Source organism: Poecilia reticulata, linkage group LG11 (assembly GCF_000633615.1).
Source record: "Poecilia reticulata strain Guanapo linkage group LG11, Guppy_female_1.0+MT, whole genome shotgun sequence".
NCBI classification, from domain to species: Eukaryota; Metazoa; Chordata; class Actinopteri; order Cyprinodontiformes; family Poeciliidae; genus Poecilia; species Poecilia reticulata.
The window spans coordinates 19340912-19358397 of NC_024341.1; the positions used below are offsets into that span (position 1 = coordinate 19340912).

Here is a 17486-nt window from a genome sequence, read left to right on the forward strand (position 1 = left end):
CCGGGCCGGGAATCGAACCCAGAACCTTCTAGCTGCAAGGCAACAGCTCTACCAACTGCGCCACTGTGCAGCCCCCAATTTTCATCATTTAACAAAAAAATCAATGTGTTTTTCAGGCATCCTTTGGATTGTGGTCCACAATTCTTTCCTAAATATTGAATAAGATATACCAGTCTTTCTTTCTCAGGCTGCTGCCACCATGTTTCATCTGAACTGCACATGATCCTCATACCGCTATAAACCGGGCATCAGTGCCTTTGMTAAGAACCAAAATGGAAATAAAATGGAAACCTGTCGAGTTTCATAAAGTTAAACAAATAGACGCAAACAAATAGGAAAATAAAAAAGTATCTTCTGTCTTCATAAGTGTTAACTGAGCAGAAAATGTTGCCACTGAGTGTGTGTGTGTGTGTGTGTGCAATGAAAGCATGAGCTGCATTTACAAGAGCATATCTAAGTGAAGGGAAGCTGCAGCTCGGTAGAGGAGGTCGGGACGTCTTCATTAGATCCGCCCGCCTGCCACAGGAAGGGAACAACTAAAAGAAAACCTCTGTTTCAAGAAACAGAGGTGAGGCTCCTTTTCACCTCGCTCAGCCTGACAGAGCTGCTGCCAAAATGCCACATATCCATTTTAAAAAGTGACCGACCAGCCTGTGAATCATGTTTTAGTCATGAAACTGAAAGTGCATTGTGTTTTTCTTTCACGCAGCCATTTTGTTTTATATTTAATTTCAGTTTGTGTGTTGAAACTTTTGATATATTTGCTACAATAACAATAAAATGTGTTTTTTAATGAAGGTTAGTAACGTTTTGCACACACACACACACACGCACACACACACACACAAAACTATACACACAATACTAAACACACTGATTCAGTTCATGTCCAGTTTCTACTCCATGTTCAAGAGATTTAATTATTTCTACAACAATCAATTCATGCAGAAACATTCAGAGTCCAATTTTCACTCATCTCAACTTTATCTTAATTATAAAATAATCCAGTCAATCGATGATGTAAGCCCAGTTTGTAAAGAACATCTGTCTAAGGAAGCCRTTGCATCAAGTTATTGCCTTATTCTGCAATTTCCCCACAGACATTATTGAGAATGCTGCTCGTCTCTAATCTTTTTAGTTTTTGACTAAAGATTTTCAACCTTAAACTATGCAAAAAGTTTGTGCTTACTCCTTCGCAGCCTATTTTAAATAAATATTCATTGTAAATAAATGGGAGCAGGAAGCTCAACAGTTCATGTATTTAGAAAAAGGGTAAATGTTAAATGGACTGATGTTGTATTTTTCTACTCATGCCAACCACTAAATATGCTAAACACTTCTCTCTGTCACATTCTGAGTTTTGCACAAATCGGTTGGTAACTTCAGTTTGTCTCTCCCAGAGCAAATCGACTTGTGGCAGGAAGAAGCTTTATTACAACCTACAACGCCTGTAATGTAAAAAATAAACCACTTGTCTAAATCTAAAAAGATTCATTTTTACGGAAGAGGATTAGGGCCACCGGGGGGAAAAAAAAAAAAAAAACAGTTCTGACTTTAATCTCGGAATTCCGAGATTAAAGTCGGAACTGTTTTGTTTTTTTTCCCAGTGGCCCTAATCCTCTTCCGTACATTTTGGTGCAGTTACCTCATTGTGGACAAAATATTAACTTCATTTGAAGCTCTTTGCAAGAATTAACCTTAAATAGCAAATCATTTTTTCCAAATCAGATTTACACTTTTAGAAGAATTCTGATTTAAAACACCATCCTGCTGTAACATTTAGGAATAATCATTTGTGCAAGYTTCACCTTTTTACCTAAAGCGTTCATGCAGTTTAGGAAGGTGCCAGCTGATGTGATCTTTGGCTTTGTGGTGAAACCCAGAGGTGTGCTTACTGCTATCTCTCCACTCTCTGTAACGGAAAATATCCTAATTACTCTGTGGATAACAGAGACACATAGAGAGCAATTACTCTGCATGAGTGTTTCTCGTGTACTTCCGCGCACAATAAGGTGCAACAAAAGATGTTGTCTGTATCATGTAGAAGTCTAGAATGTGTGTGATAATGTGCTTGCCAATGGCTTGGTGAGTGATTTTCCTTCTATGAATGCACGTGTATGAGCWGGCAAAAGAGCCATCAAAGCGTGTTAAAGTGTTTTTTAATGAGCTGGAGCTCTTACAAATGGACTGAGTACGTTATGTGGCTCATGCAGAACAGGCGGGGATGAGAGGTGTTAGAAAGCAGCCAAAAGCGGTCGTATTGACGCTAATTGTCTTCATCTTCTCCCAGCGCTGAGCAAAATGAGGCGAAGGGTATAAGCAGCTTCACTGGATGAATTTCAGGCGGCTGTTTGTTGCTAATGAGCCTCCAGCTGGCTTTGAGTGATGAAGGTGATATTTCTGACTGTCTTGGTTTATAAATATTACACACATGCAGAACCAGGAGTTTGAAAACTTCTACCACAATGTTCAAAAAGCACTTTGCTGCTTTATCTAAATTCTTTTCTTTTTGGCTCAGTTCTTCCCAGAGCTTATGCAAGACCTGTCTCCATGTCGCCATTGACCTACAAGGACACTTTGTCAGATTCAAGCTGGCAACTTTCATAGAAATAGTGAAAGTTCTTTTAATTGAAGACAAAGGATTTAGCTCTGAAATCCCCAAAAATGAATAACATGTAAACTTTTGTGCAATATTTATTAAAGTAGCCAAAAACTAAGCTTGGTTCCCTGAGAGAAGCAAACCAACGCAATGTGTTGACTAAATTTAGGCTCTTTTTTTTTTTTTTCCAGTTACGCTAACGAAGAAATGTGTTTATGCAAGGTGAAATGTTCTAGAAACTGGTCTAACTAAAACTGCATGCACCGACTTGTTTCTGTGACCTGGCTGATTGCAGCTTTATTGCTCTTTTATAAGCACATGATTGTATAAGTGGGTACTATTATGTGAGTTGATGTGTGGATGCAAATCTGTTTATGCAACCTGACCGCGACGCTCAACTTTCTGTTCGGACCCGTTTCCATCGGGAAAAACCGGAGAGAAACTCCACACAGCTCATGAAATGACCTGGCCGGGATTTTAGGGCAGAACTGACCCACTCTGAGACGACGTCGTTGAGTCCTGTAGGTTGGTGATAGGAAAAAAGATTTAGTACAAGATCCCTGTTGGGTTAATCTGAAGATTAGGATGAATACAATTCACCAGTGGAATAATGTCAGTGTGACGTCCTGTCACATGATGACACATTCTCTGTGTATGAATTRTAGTTTTAAGGTTTTGTGTCTAAGCTTTAGTTTACAGCCATCATCACTGAGGTCACTTTTTCTTTGTGAGCAGTAATGATCTAACTACRGTTGCTGGGTGCAAACCAGCAATTTAATCTTTCTAAATCACTCAACTGACATGGTATTAAAGATGCTGTTCACTTCACCAGTTAGGAGGATGTCATTTATTTACAGATTAAATATAAAAGGTACATTTGACTAGCCCTCTGCATGCTCTGTCTCTCTTCTTTTCACATCTTTATTAGTTAAATCTTTGCTTCACCAGGCAAAACATTGCAAAAGCTGAAAGTGCTAAAACACTTAAGGGAATAAAGGGGAGCAGACTACAATATATACATATATACAATGAGTCTTGTGTTGATTCTGCAAAACAAATGCATGACCCCATATAAAGACCCTTTAGTCTGTGTTTAAAAGCAGGAAATGACATCAAACTGTCCATGTAGTTTGTTTTGATGAGTTACAATCATTTACAGCAGCAAAACAGACAGACTTGGTTTTGCATACTTGGTATGTAGAGATGCAAAGAATCCTAAACGACTTTCAGGTCCAAGCTGTTTTTCTCTTAGTTGATCATTTGTATTCAAAAATCCAAATATGCAAACTAGCAGTGAGAAAATGTCTTGTGCTTCATAGATGAAAAGCACCTGTCATTATGAAACTTTTTGCATCTTACAGCGAACATGTTGAAAATGGTCCTCAAATTGATTTAAATTGGCACGCTTTAAATCCAAATTCATATTATTTTCCTCACTTTTCAGTCTGAACTGCTGTTAAATTCCTTGCAGTTCAGAGGAAATTCTCCACACGTTGAAAGCCTTCATCTCCCTGAACACCCAGACGGACCATCAGCAGAGAAAAGTCGACTGAATTGCCATGTTGAAGCAGATTTAACCCTTTGGTTTTAAGCTTCAGTCGTTTGTTGAAATGTTAATTTTTGAACCTAAAACAAAACTGCAACAYAAATATTGATGGTTAAACACAAACTCACAATACAAATTGTGTGTGCAAGGAAGAGTTTTTGTCCTAATATTATTCACCCAGTTTGAGAGACAACTTTGGATGTTTTTTGGAATCCTGTGAGATTTGAGAAACTTGTGAAGTTTGATTGATGGTTGACAATAACAGATTATACAATAAGTTAAATGTTTTTGGGTTTTTTTAGCAGCAGCCAACATTGGGCCTCTTCCCTCCGTAAACTGCAGTTCTTTTTGTCCCGATGTGCTCGAAACCTTCCTGTGAGATTCAGTTTCATGTCAACATGATTCATCATCTTCACTGAACTGTCAGCTCCACATTCTGGCTGGAAATCTCTCAATCATCCCCAAGGTGCATCGCAGGATTCAGATCTGCTAAATGAAGAGATGCCGCTGAGGTTTACTGAAGTGTCTGTCATTTGCATTTTGGCATCGAAACGATAGCGGCTGCAGGAGGAGAACGTTATTGCATCAGAAGCAGAACAGGACTCGAGCTTACTCTCACTGTAGCCTCAGATCTGTTTAATTCTCCTTCCACGTTGTTCGTCTGCCTTGCCTTTCTATGGCGTCTTCAGATGAGCAGCTTCGGGTAAATAACATCCCAGCATTTAGTTTCTACATGCATCTGATGTGGCATTCCCAGTTTTATCTCCAGGTAAAACCAGAGCGGTGTCATATCATTGTTTATTTTTTAACTGTGTCATGAGGTTCTTGGAGATCCACATCTACACCTGATCCAGACATTTACATGCACTGAATTCACGCTGAAACTTTGACCTTATTGTCCATTTCTGTGCAGCGTGAGTAAAGGAGGATTTGTTGTGTTAAAATGCAGACACTAATAATTGCATTCATATTTTAACTTTCCCAGAAGCTCTGGATCTATATCTGTTGCACATAATCAATCAGATCAGTTTAATGGATGACTGCATGACTAAGCAGGTCAACAAGTAATAAAGTGCTTTATTATAAGTGCTGATATTATTTTTGAATTGATGCGTAAAAGAAATAAATTGTAAGCTTACATCTCATTGTTTTACATTTAGCACTGGGCTGCCTTGTAGCTAAATGCTTTGATGCATGTTTCACTTATTTAAATAAAATAAGTCAAAACATCCCAAAGGTTAAAGCAAGAGGTATACATAGTGGTCCTTTAGATTATTGTTAGAAATAACCGTGTGAAGATATTCATGTTGCAGGTCACTGATTCAAAATCAGTTGATCTAAAACACAGAAAAATTAGAAATGATKAATTTTGATTTACTGAGCATCATATCATTAAAGTTTCTACATTTATAAGTTGCTTAACTTCTTTTTCTGCTGCTGGATTGTCGAGCAGCCATTCCTACATGTCGTTGGTAAAAGGATGAAAGCTGAATATGAAARCAAAAAATGTAATGCATATGCAGCTAACGCATCAGTATCATCACACAGAATATCTCCATTAAAAGGCTGAGTGAACAGTCCATTAATGCCACTTAGTGAGCATTTAGAGAGACATCCCACCCTGCCCTCAATGGTTATCATGGTTATCATCATCACCACATCGGTGCCTAATGTGTCATTTCATTACACACATTAAATTCCAGATTAATACAAAGTTCCTTCYGTTTTGAACAATAAAATGTAGCTTCTGCTCGGTGTTTAAATCCAGGCTCTGAATAGACTACAAATCTATTTGTTTCAGAAAGAGTTTATACTTTCCAACTGAAAACCAAATTATTTATCGAGTCTTTATTTTTACTCAAATCCATTCTGCATTTGCATAATAGTTGAATCTTCTGTGTGTCAGAAAACATGAAGTTATTTTTATACCACAGTAATTTGCTTAATAATTCATGAAGATGTTGACTTTACTGGGAACCTGTTTACTCTGTGCACCAGGAAATACTGGTAACACATTGGTTATTTTGTTTTTCAGTGTTTCTTAATAAGAAAAGCCYATTTCATTAGGAACATTTCAGTCTTTTTGGCAGCTCGACAATTTAGTTCTTTTGCAGTTTTTCTTGTTTCATACGTTTAAAATTTGGTGTGAAAAGTTCTTAACCAGATTTCTTGATTGCTTTTGACAACTTGTGATTGCAAGTATTTTCATGAAATCAGCCCGTAGTCTTCTGCGATGTTTGTGACTTAAAAAAATAAAAAAATATCTAAGATTGCAGGGTTTTATAACTACTCTGCTCCCTCATTTACCMAAAATACCTGATTACAGATGGATGTAACCAGATGTGTGACGTCTATGTGGATTGGTAAGAAGCTGCTCATCAGCCTGAATGCTTGGTTTCTAAATGGAGATGAGTTGAACTTACCCAGAGGCCGTTCGGTGTTTAGTTGAACTACTGCTGCTTTAAATAGTTCCTCCTTTCTGCACATACCAGTTTTGTGCAAACGCCACAGGGATCAGTCACCTATGTAAAGTGCCGGCCTCTCGGTTTATCTGGCGATTGGTGCTTGAATCRTTTCTTCGGCGTAGAAGTGTCTGCCTTTCTGCTCCAGTACCTCGGGTCTGTTGAACAGAAAACAGTGACACCTTCTATTTCACCGCTTTCTGAAGATTGCACCGAAGTGCCAAAGCGCTTTGTTTACCTCCCACCCACGCGGCAGCCTCCTTGAACACCCTGAAGCAGCTCATAAATGTAACACTTCATTCATTTAAATAATGAACACTGGAGACTAAATGAGAATCTAAAGAGAGCCGGAGAGCTGAGGAGCGTCTGCAGAGTGAAACGCCTCATTCTTAATCCACACACCCACAAGACACCTGACACACACCTGCAGTGTTTCAGGTGTGAATTGTGACCTTTAAAGGGGACAGGGGTGTGTGTGTGTGTGTGTGTGTGTGTGTGTGTGTGTGTGTGTGTGTGTGTGTGTGTGTGTGTGTGTGTGCGTGTGTGTAACTGCCATTTTCAGAGAAGAACAAAGTCAGACTTGACAAGCTGTGTCTTCGTCACACTTACTCAGTTTTTTTTTTGTTTTGTTTTGATTTCCAGCTGCGTTTCTCTCAATCACCTTCATCCCGACGTCGGTTCTTTTTTGTGTCGGCATCCTTGTTGCTCACTGCCTCTCTGTACGGATTCTGTCACTGGCGTCTGGCTTCATGTGAATACCAATGGGAAGGCGGTGGACAGCAGAGCATGCAAATAGGACAAAGTCATTTGATGCCTGACTTCAGTGTTCAGAGGATCTGTTTGCCTTAAAGTCACAGTTTTCTATAAATGTATTTCTTTAATATAACACTGCCCAGCCTATGCTATAATAGAACAATGAAAGACGGTTCTTCTGTTTAAAAGGTGGCTTGGTTTCTCCTGCCATCAGAAACTAAACATGTTGTAGCTCCTGACCAGTATGTACTTGAAAAAACGTTTTTTTCCCCCATTAACTTTTCCACATATYGTGTATCATGCCTCAAAGTATTTTATTGGGAATTTATACAATAGGTCAGCACGAAGTAGAAAAAGTCATTTTGAAAGTACTGTGTTCTGCATTTGTCTTCAGCCCCCCTGAGTAATTTTTTGCAGCATTTGGTGCAATGTGTTTTTTTGTTGTTTTTTTTTTAATGTCTCAACCTGTTTCCTTCTTCTGAAGGCTGAAATTTTGGCCCCGTTCATCTGCAAAATAGCTGAAACGCTAACAAATGAGATGATTGGGTCTGGGAAGATCAATTTTAAAACATTACTACAGATTCTGGATCAGACTTGGGTCAGGATTTTGACTAGGCCCTTATTACATATGAATATGCAGCAATCTGAAYCAATCATTGTAGCCCTAGCTTAATGTTTAGAATTATTATCTGCTGGAAGCTTCATTCTTTGCTCAAGGCTGAATTGTCTTGCAGTTGTCTTGTCTTGTCTGGCTACTTGGTGTATCACGAATAAATCATCACAATATTCTGATTGCAAAAGGCTGATTGGACAGCAATAATCACAGTTGTTCGTTCAAATGTAATATATTTAGCCAGGTGGAGAGTCTCACAGCCTCTGATGCTCAATATGGACACAAACGACTTTGCCCAAAATGTTCAAGGTCACCTCAGACAAGTTTGCTGACCCTACAGAAGAGATGATCACTGCAGGCGTGATGTGTTCAGGGTCAGTTTCCAAACTCGTTCATGCTGCTCAACAACTCCTCTTTCATAAAATCCAGATTTGTGGAAGTGTGTTGTGCAGAATTTAAAGCTTATGTTAATAAATGATCTCAATATATAAAAAAGTCTTTTTTTTTTATGAATATTTGCCCACAATGTTTGATCTGTAACGTTCCCTGCCTACTCAGATATTGTATGTAAAACACTTTGCATTGCCTTCTGGTAGAAACTTACTTTACAGCGTATTGAACCAGTCTTTACTGAAGCTTTTGTCTTTTTTCCCCCCCCTTTTTAATAATTCTCCTCATGGCTTTTCATCAAATCTAGTTATATGGTTCATTTGTATGATTGATTTAATTAGATCTTCCCAGACAGACTGTATTGATTTCAGCTGAATCTAAAAGAAAGAGCAGACGAGAGGGTGGTAACGAGCAGAGRGCTGCAGAGATGGGAGGTAGCAAAAAAGTGAATGGGAGGAAGAAAGATGAAAGCTGAAGGAGAAAGCAGTGAAGAGAAAGTCTTGCAGAATACTGTAAATCCTAGACTGACATAGAACAGTGACGGGGGGGAAAAGGGAAAAGTCAAGATATCACCCTGAAGTTTTCACCCCAGATGCCAGAAACTTTAACATTTTGGGCTGACAGCTAAGAAAGAGGAACTTTCCATCTGACAGAGGGAAAAAAAAGAGAGAGGGCAGAGAATGAAACATTTCCGTGTTGGGCTGCAATTAGCATAATATTTCTCTCTGTGTGTCTCCATCATCCTATTTTTAACTGTCAGACCGAGGGACGGAGATGAAAGAGTGCAAATAACGAACATGAAATTGTCTCTTTTAAACGCATGGGGTGTGTTTGTGCGTGTGGAAATGTGTGTTTGTGTGTTAATTCCTGCCCTGATGTGTAATGACTGCTTGCTCCATTTCAAGAGTACTTTTGCATAAGAGAGTCATGTTTTCCATGGCTTCTTGTATCAAAGCAAAGCCTCAGAAGCTTAGAGGCCACTCCGGCTTTGAGGTTTCAGATGGTTGCCACTTTGAGTCCCACACCATCGGGGAGCGGGGAATGAAATCCCCTAATGGCGAAAAGTGAAGGGCATGGAATTAGCTTTTTTGTTTCTTGAGTATTTTTGGCGTCTTTGATCAGGGTTTCAGGGACATGAACTCAGTCTGGGCAATTTATCTCTAACGGGGATTTAGATGGAACTTTAACGCYGCTGTATGCATTTTCTTTTTACAGCAAAAACTTAACCGCTTAGAAAAATGGCCACACTAATTTTTACCAGCTGGCCCCTGGATGCATGTTACTGCCTTACTTACAAGTTACAAGTCAAGTTTCTGCAATCACTAAGACGTTTAAAAGARGTGTCGTTTTACTATAGGCCAAATCTGATGTTGGGAAACCTGTACAAATATAAAATAAGTGCATTAAAGATATAAAGCAATGGATTCCCCGTATGATTACCAAGTTTTGTAGGGATAGCATTGATGAATTGTCCTCTTCACTCTGCAAAACTTTAATATTTTAAACGCATTAGTCCAACTCCTGAAGTACACTTTCCTCCCTGTCTGGTAGCTGGAAAAATTACACAACAGAGCCGAACCAGAGGTAATCAGTCTTSATGATGGATCGCTCCATTTGTTAGAGTGCAGCTTCTGGTGTATCAGGAATCTGTTTTGGACACGTTACAGGTGTTTTGGCCAAAGGCTGTGAAACACTCGGCTCCTACTGTCACTCATAAAATTATAATTTTACTGTTTTTTTTTGTTTTTTTCCCCTTGGAGGAAAAAAAAGAATCTGAACAATATGTAATCGAAGTATTGATTGCTGCAGAACCAATGCCCTGTCACCAGTCCTGTGCAGAGTGTGTGTGCGTGTGTGTGCGTGTGTGTGTGTGCGTGTGCGTGTGCGTGTGTGTGTGCGTGTGCGTGTGTGTGTGTGTGTGTGTGTGTGTTTGTTCTCGTGTGCATCACTGCTGCACAGACTGATGAGTCATTGTGTCAGAGAGGCTTTGATGGCGTATCTAAACCTGATGAGGTGAAAACGCTGCCAAACAATAAACTCCCTCTTTCATCTCCACTCGTCTGCACCTACTCCCTCCTTCTGTTCTCGTCCCTTCATCCTTTTGTCAGCCCGACTGCCTCCCTCTCTCCAATCATCTCATCGCTTGCCTTCCCTTTCTTCTCCTCCTTCGTGCCCTCCCAGTCCTTTTCGCTGCTCCGTCATCCAGATTTCTCACCTGTGAAGCACCTCTTTCTCATCAAGTCTAATCCTCGTCGCTGTCTTCCACTCGTTTCTCTCGTCCACCCATTCACCTTGGTTTTACCTCTCCTCCATCTGTTTTTTTCTCCTCCTCTTAAACTCTCTTGTCAACTTAACATCAGCATAATATTTGCTCATCCATCCACAGAAGCCTYCGCCTGCTGGCAGGGAGGCAAGTTTTGCATTTAATTTAACTCCAAGTACACAAACACACAAACAACACGGCTGAACAAAGTAAGTGATCAGTCATAATATTATGACCACACATTTGAACTGAGCAGCACTCAAAACGTCTTGGGGTATTTTTGGAGTTTGTGGAGCAACAGATTATTTATAATAGTTGATTTGGGTCTCAGATTCCAGGCCTCGTCACAAGTTTCTAGATCAGACCTAAAAACTTTAGGTTTAAAGATAACTYTGGCTTTTGTTCTGTCCAGCTGGAGATAGTGAAGGCACATCCAGGCGAAGCCATATTTACATGATGCATATGTATCAATGCCACTTAAATATGGACTTTGTGTCTCATAAAATTATACTATTTGGCTTCATTTTTAAGTTGTCTTTGTGGTAATGGCAACGCATGTCAGGTGTGAAGTAAGGTTCTTATAAATGTAGAATTTGGTAAAGACCAGATTATTTCCATATTAAGTCCTAAAATATACAAAAAACATATTTTGCATATTTTTTTCTCTATTGCTTTTATTAGTAACTGCAAAAAAAGCAGTGGAGTGAAAGGGTGAAATATTGGGCATAGTCATCATTTACAATTCACATCATCTTAATGTACAGACTGTGGTCTAACAAAGTCAAATCAGTATGAACTGAATACTTGAAATAGTTTTCTGAATGCAAACTTCAAATTAAGTCTAGCACGTGCATTTAATTTGAACACTAAATGTCCTTTTTTCCAACTTTTTATCTTGAAGGTGTTCGTCGTCCGCCTGAGCTGGATCAGCGCGCCAACGCCAACGTCCACTACACCCTGCTGATCGCCTGCGTGTTCGTGGCATTCTTCCTGGGAGCCATCCTGTCGGGTTTCCTGGTGTCTTGTTACTGCAGCCGCAGCGCAGCTCACCGAGCCCGCAGGCTGGGGAAGGACCCCGAAGCATCACTGCCGCACGCTCTGTCGCTGCGATCGCTCGCCAAGCTGAACGGGCTTCTGGACGGGCAGCCGAAGGTTGGCTGTGGACTGTTTTGTTATTAACGACCTTAAATCTTACTTTTCTTCTTTAATTCTCATTGTTTGAATGTATAATGTAGTAGAAAATAATTAGCTAGTATCTTTTGTATTTTACTAAAATGGTGTTGCAATAAAACGGCATCTGTTCCCAGGAATATATGCTCCTATGTTTAGGATTTTTTTTTTCACTGCAGACCACATTTTGAGGAAGAAAGAGACGATGATGCTCATCGTTACTTGACTGATCTCATTCCAAATCAACGTAGCAGTTTTGCACAAGCTGAACTTAAAGGATGTTGATGCAGAAATGCACATCGATCTAAATTAAGTTGAAGATGTTTTGGGACTGAAGTTAAATGAAAACGTAAAGCTGACAGATTTAAATGCACTCATCACTGCTTCTGAATTACATCTCAATCAGATTTTTTTAGGTTCCACGATGCAGCCGAGAGGCGGCAACGTAGCTGCCTGAATTTTGAGGAGCAGCATTAATATTCATCTCCTCCTCATCACCCCGAGGGAACACATAATAAGATTCACCTTGGTGTTTTATTCAGTCATTACAACTGACGGTTTCATTATTATTCCATCATCTTTCCAAATGTCCTTCAGTGAGAAACGGAGTCTCTAAGCTGCTGCTAACCTCTGACCTTTTAGCTGAAGTATACATTTAAACAAGTCGCTCATTAGCTGTGTGGAGCCATTAAAATTCACCCCCATTTTGTCTCCACCCAGGATGACAAACTGGATGTGTCGACGCCAAAAATGTACAGCTCCTTCATCCCTAACGGGCGGGCCGAGCCCCACCTCCACACGCCGGGGCATCAGGGCCTGCAGCTGGGAGACCCTGAGCTCAACCTGTCACAGGTAGGAGGTCATACAGGCTGAGGAGTCACAGCCATACTGACAAAATACCTTTTAATTAAAGGTATTAAACATATAATAAATTCTTTTAAATCCTGCACATTTTTAAATATTAAATACATTTAAAAAAATCTGATATCATATTTTTTAAATGAATTTGGCTCTTACCAAAATCTTCTCTGCAATATTCACATTCACATACCAACATTGAGTACTTTTGTAATTAAATATTACTTGTGCGTGCACTGATGAGTTTCACTGCCCTTGCAAGCAAAGCCACCTTTAATTAAAAAGCTTTTATACACAACAGCTGATACGCTCATTTACAAGCATTGAACGTCCCTTACAAACAAGTTGAGTCGTGATATAAATGGTAAACAATACCTTGTGTTAAAGTAGAGCAAAGTATCTGAGCATTTTTATTTATTTATTGGATTAAAGATGCAGAGAGAGTATTGCTGCTACCTTACAAGCTGTGCAATGTAAGCATATTGTGGCATAAGGTTTGTTTACAGTATGCAAGTTTAGTAGATCTACCTACTGAGACCATTTTAAAAGTGTTTGCACTTTTAAAATGGTCCCAGACTTTGAGTCAGGGCTGCAGCGTACTCTTATAACGGCAGCAGACTGCATCATCAATATTTCACTGATTCGTCATTGATTATTTTACCACATTTCTGCATTATTCCAGTGTAATCCTGCACTACCATTTCACATTGATGTCTCTACATTAACTTTAAAATCCCTCACAGTAAATTCAAATAATTTGTGAATTTGAAAATTCTTTTAAATCAATTCAACGAAGATTGAGATGATCAACGAAGATTGAGATGATCAAAGATGTTTAAGCAGTCTTTGATCTAATTTTAACAATCACAAATATTATCCAAAATGCTAAAGATCAAAATATAGAACATACGGATGAGAAGGATTTAGAAAATAAGTACATATTACAATATTTATCAATACTTATTCATCATCATTTTCTATTATAGTGTGGCCATATTGAAAGCACCACTTCATTGAATATGCAGGTAAATTATTGACTATAGCTGCATTCACACCAGCTCTATTTTGTACAATTTAATCAAAGTCCAGTCCGTTTGTCTACAAAGTCCGGTTCGTTTTGGAGGTGTGAATGTTCAATCAAACTATGATGTAGACCAAATAAACCAACACTGGTCTGTTTAAGAACCTCATTCTCGGTTTGGTTGAATTGAACTCTGGTGCAGTTCGAATGCATGTGTGGATGCYAAGTGAACCAGAGAAGGCAGAAAGCGAACTACACCGCTGGGTGTTACTGGTAAATACAAACTAAATAAACACGAGAGCCCAACACAGAATGGGTCCTGGCCTTTTGCCAAAGACAAAAGAGAAATCTTACAACTGCTAAAATCTATTGCTGCTGCATTTTTGTTTGCATTTTGTGGAGAAGGAAAAGTTTTCATGTTGTTTTCTTCAGTAGCTGTTAGTGCAGCGCCACCACAGGTGAGGAGGTGAGCAGAGTTTTCGAAATGTTTGGATCATTTGACGGAGCAGTGAGAAAGCAAACTGCACCAGTTTTTGGTCTCTAATGAGGTGTGAACACACCCAAAGGCTATGGTGACTGGATAATTAATGTAGGACTTTGAACCGAAACATTAAAAGTTTGTAGTCATTTAAAATTAAATAATTTTTTAATTAAAAATCTTCTTTCCTTAATCACTGACTGCATCGGTCTAACCTCCATTTAGTCTCTTTCTCAGGGTGATGGAGAACTCTCTGGCCTGCCGACGCCCGACTCCACCCCGGAACTCCCTTTCAGGAACATGAAGGGTTTGCGACATCATCAGTACGAGAAGAACCAAAACTGCAACAACGCCAAGGACAACAACCCCAAGTCCGGGCCCAGCTGCTCCAAATCCAACCAGGGCTTCATGGCTGTTGTTGGGAATTCTTTGAGCCAGCAAGTGTTTCCCTTTTCTCACCACAACGGCGGTTTGAGCAACGGAGCGGCACATGGGGCAGGCGCCTCGTCAACTTCACTGCACCTCCTCGAGGAAAAGAAAATTCCCAATGACGAGCGAGCCGCCGCCACGGCTGCTGCAGGAGGAGGAGCGGGTGGAGCGCCACATCACCACCACTCCCAGCAGTCCCTACCCCAGACGGTGGTGGACGTGTCTGCGCTGGACGAGCTTCTCAAACACATCCACGAGGTCAGCGCGTCAGGAACCGGTGGAATCAAGGTCCTCACGTCTACCTCGTCGTCCTCACTGTTCCCCGGGCCGTCCACCTCGGGAGGAGGACATCACAGTGGTCACCATCACCACCACCATCAGAATCAACACAACCAGACTCGAACACATCACTACAACCACAGCCATCACCACAGCAACCATCACAACAACAATGGCAGCAGCGCTGGCGGCGGCCACCATCACCAGCAGCAGATCCCGGAGACGGAACCGACTTCCTATTACAGCACCTCCACACTGCCGAGGGACGGCGTCCCCAAACGATTGGATTCAGCCCCTCAAAACTCCACCTCATCTTCTGCCACATCTTCGTCTTCGTCCTCCTCTTCAAACAACCCCACCTCCTCCACCTCCATCCCGTCTTCGTCCTCGTCCTCTTCCTCCACTCCGCTCCAACAGCAGGTGATCCCGGAGCGGCCTGGAGGGAGCGATGTCCCCGTGGCGCGTCACCAGTCCCAGCGCCACTCCCTCATCAAGATGGGTGCAGCAGGTGGCGCTGTGCCCCGCCACCACAGCTTCAACCAACGGGGGGCGCACGCACACTTTCTGGCCAGAATGAATACAAACAACAACAGCAGCAGCAACAACCGACCCCCAGGTTCAGCCGCGGCGGCCAATACAAACACCAGCAACAACAGTGAGAGCCAGCGGGTGTCCGTCGCCAGTGCCTGTCTTACGCGGCAGCACAGTTACAGCGAAGGGCCGCATGCGCAGCGGGCGGCAATAGTCCGAAGAACGGTGTCCCTAAAGCCACAGATCCCACCAAAACCGCTTTTTCTGCCAAATACAGCAACGTCTGCAGTAACGGAGGCAGGAAAGTACAACTACTAAGACTGCAGGTGGACAAGATGCCACCCAAACATGGCTGCAATACTCCCCACAAAGAAAATCACTGAAATGCCGGCTGGGGCCGTGCAAAAGGACAAAATGAGCACCGATGGGCCAAAAAGACAAGACACTTCAGTCCTCGTGATTCCTTATCACAACCTTTCAGTTGTACTTATCGTCATGCCGTTGACGGAGGGCCATCTGTTGTCTCTCTGAGGCACAACTGAGACAAACCTGCCTCTTTGCAGGGCAGGATTCCTTGCGGAGACTCGCTCTTCACAGCAAATGTGGATCAAAACCAGTTCAGACAGGAAACGTCTGAGAAACATTCCAGAAGCAGGGCGAAAGGTGTTAATGATTCAAAAGGAGTCCCCAAGGCTCGAGGTGGCCTGGAAAAAATCCTGATTAATGCAGTTTTCTTACGAGAGCTTTGATCTAATGTCCCCAGTCGCTGCACCTTGGAACGGGGCCTGGATTTCAATTGCAAATATTTAAAAAGCAGGGAATTGGACAAACGCAGACCTGAGATGAACTGAATCTGGGACCGTTGCACCGCTTTGAGTCCAAGGACGGCAAAGCTTTCTGCAGAAGCAAGTCAAAGAAAAGTCAGAAAAAATACTCTGCTTAGCAGATCTGCTTTTTCTGACTCTTGATTAATGAAATTTCAAGAAATGTTCACTGTCTGAAAAAAAGTAGAGTCCATTTGTTCAAAGCCAAGACTTGAAAATAGTTTTTACTGACAGAAACGGAGGAAGAGGGAAGTTACGGTCTATACGAGATCACATTGAAGTGTTATAATTCAGCAGTCAGGAGATCCAGATCAGAGTATTTACCCCCATATTAACACAGAAACCAGATAAATGCTGCTTTCATTGATATCAGAAAAATAAATACTGAGGTCTAGTCTATGATTAAGGAAAGATTTCTGATAAACCATTAAATTACTAATTAATGCTTTCATTAAACTTGGCACTCATCATTTTCATCCTTCATGGGTTCAAATTACTTAATTGGCTCAAGTGAATAATTAATCTCTCGGATTATTAAAGTTCTGTCTTCTGCATCTTGACTCTTGAACAGTTTTACATCTGCATCACTTGCGGGATGTTTTCACTCAAGTCGAGCAGTTTAAAGTGCTGGCTGCTATTTTCAGACTTTGATTTGGGAAATGAGGAATATTAGTTTATCGGAAATGTTTTCTCATCAGCAGCTGATCACAGAAGCAATGAGAGTTTCACCCAAATAACGGCTCACTTACCTCCACTGCACTGGTTTCCAAAGTGTTGAAGTCTGCTTGCCAGCATCTGCAATTTAGTTCTGAAATATGTTTGCGAATGGGAATATAATCAATTGTACACATGTTTGTTAATCTCGAGGCAAGTATACTCAAATCTAATATATGGAAAATATAAAGACCTGACTGTGATGCTGGAGGTTGTTCTTTAGGTTGTTTCAGATTCTTTATTTTGGGGGAAATAAAAGTCTGCACCATATGATGTTGCCTTCCTGGAGCTCAAAATGACCTGCATGACGACTTGTATACATTTAACTCAAAACTATTTGTTCACATGTAACATCAGTGTTTTCTCAAATAAATTGATATCGGATACTTTTTTTTTAGTGTCATTCTTCTACCTGCGCCTTTCAAAAGCCTCTCCTGACAGCAGTTTCACTGTGGACTCCTCCAGCTCTGGTCATCTTACTTTCAGCCAGCGATTAGCCGCCTTTGTGGCTGCAGACGGTAATGTTTACTCCTTGGTTCATGTCCACCAGTATGAA

General features: G+C 40.9%; 1 protein-coding gene across 5 annotated transcripts in view; it reads left to right on the forward strand.

The window, feature by feature from the left end:
- Positions 1-17316, forward strand: part of LOC103472534 (semaphorin-6D-like) — a 183477-nt gene extending 166161 nt beyond the window's left edge. For 4 of the 5 annotated variants that reach the window (XM_008422237.2, XM_008422234.2, XM_008422235.2 and 1 more), the window contains 3 exons: positions 11528-11778; positions 12517-12648; positions 14379-17316. In XM_008422237.2, coding sequence (XP_008420459.1) covers positions 11528-11778; positions 12517-12648; positions 14379-15710 — 1715 coding nt within the window. In that variant the 3' untranslated portion in view covers positions 15711-17316. The remainder of the gene's footprint in view (positions 1-11527; positions 11779-12516; positions 12649-14378) is intronic. The other variant, XM_008422238.2, reaches the window with a different exon arrangement.
- The last annotated feature ends 170 nt before the right edge of the window (positions 17317-17486 follow it).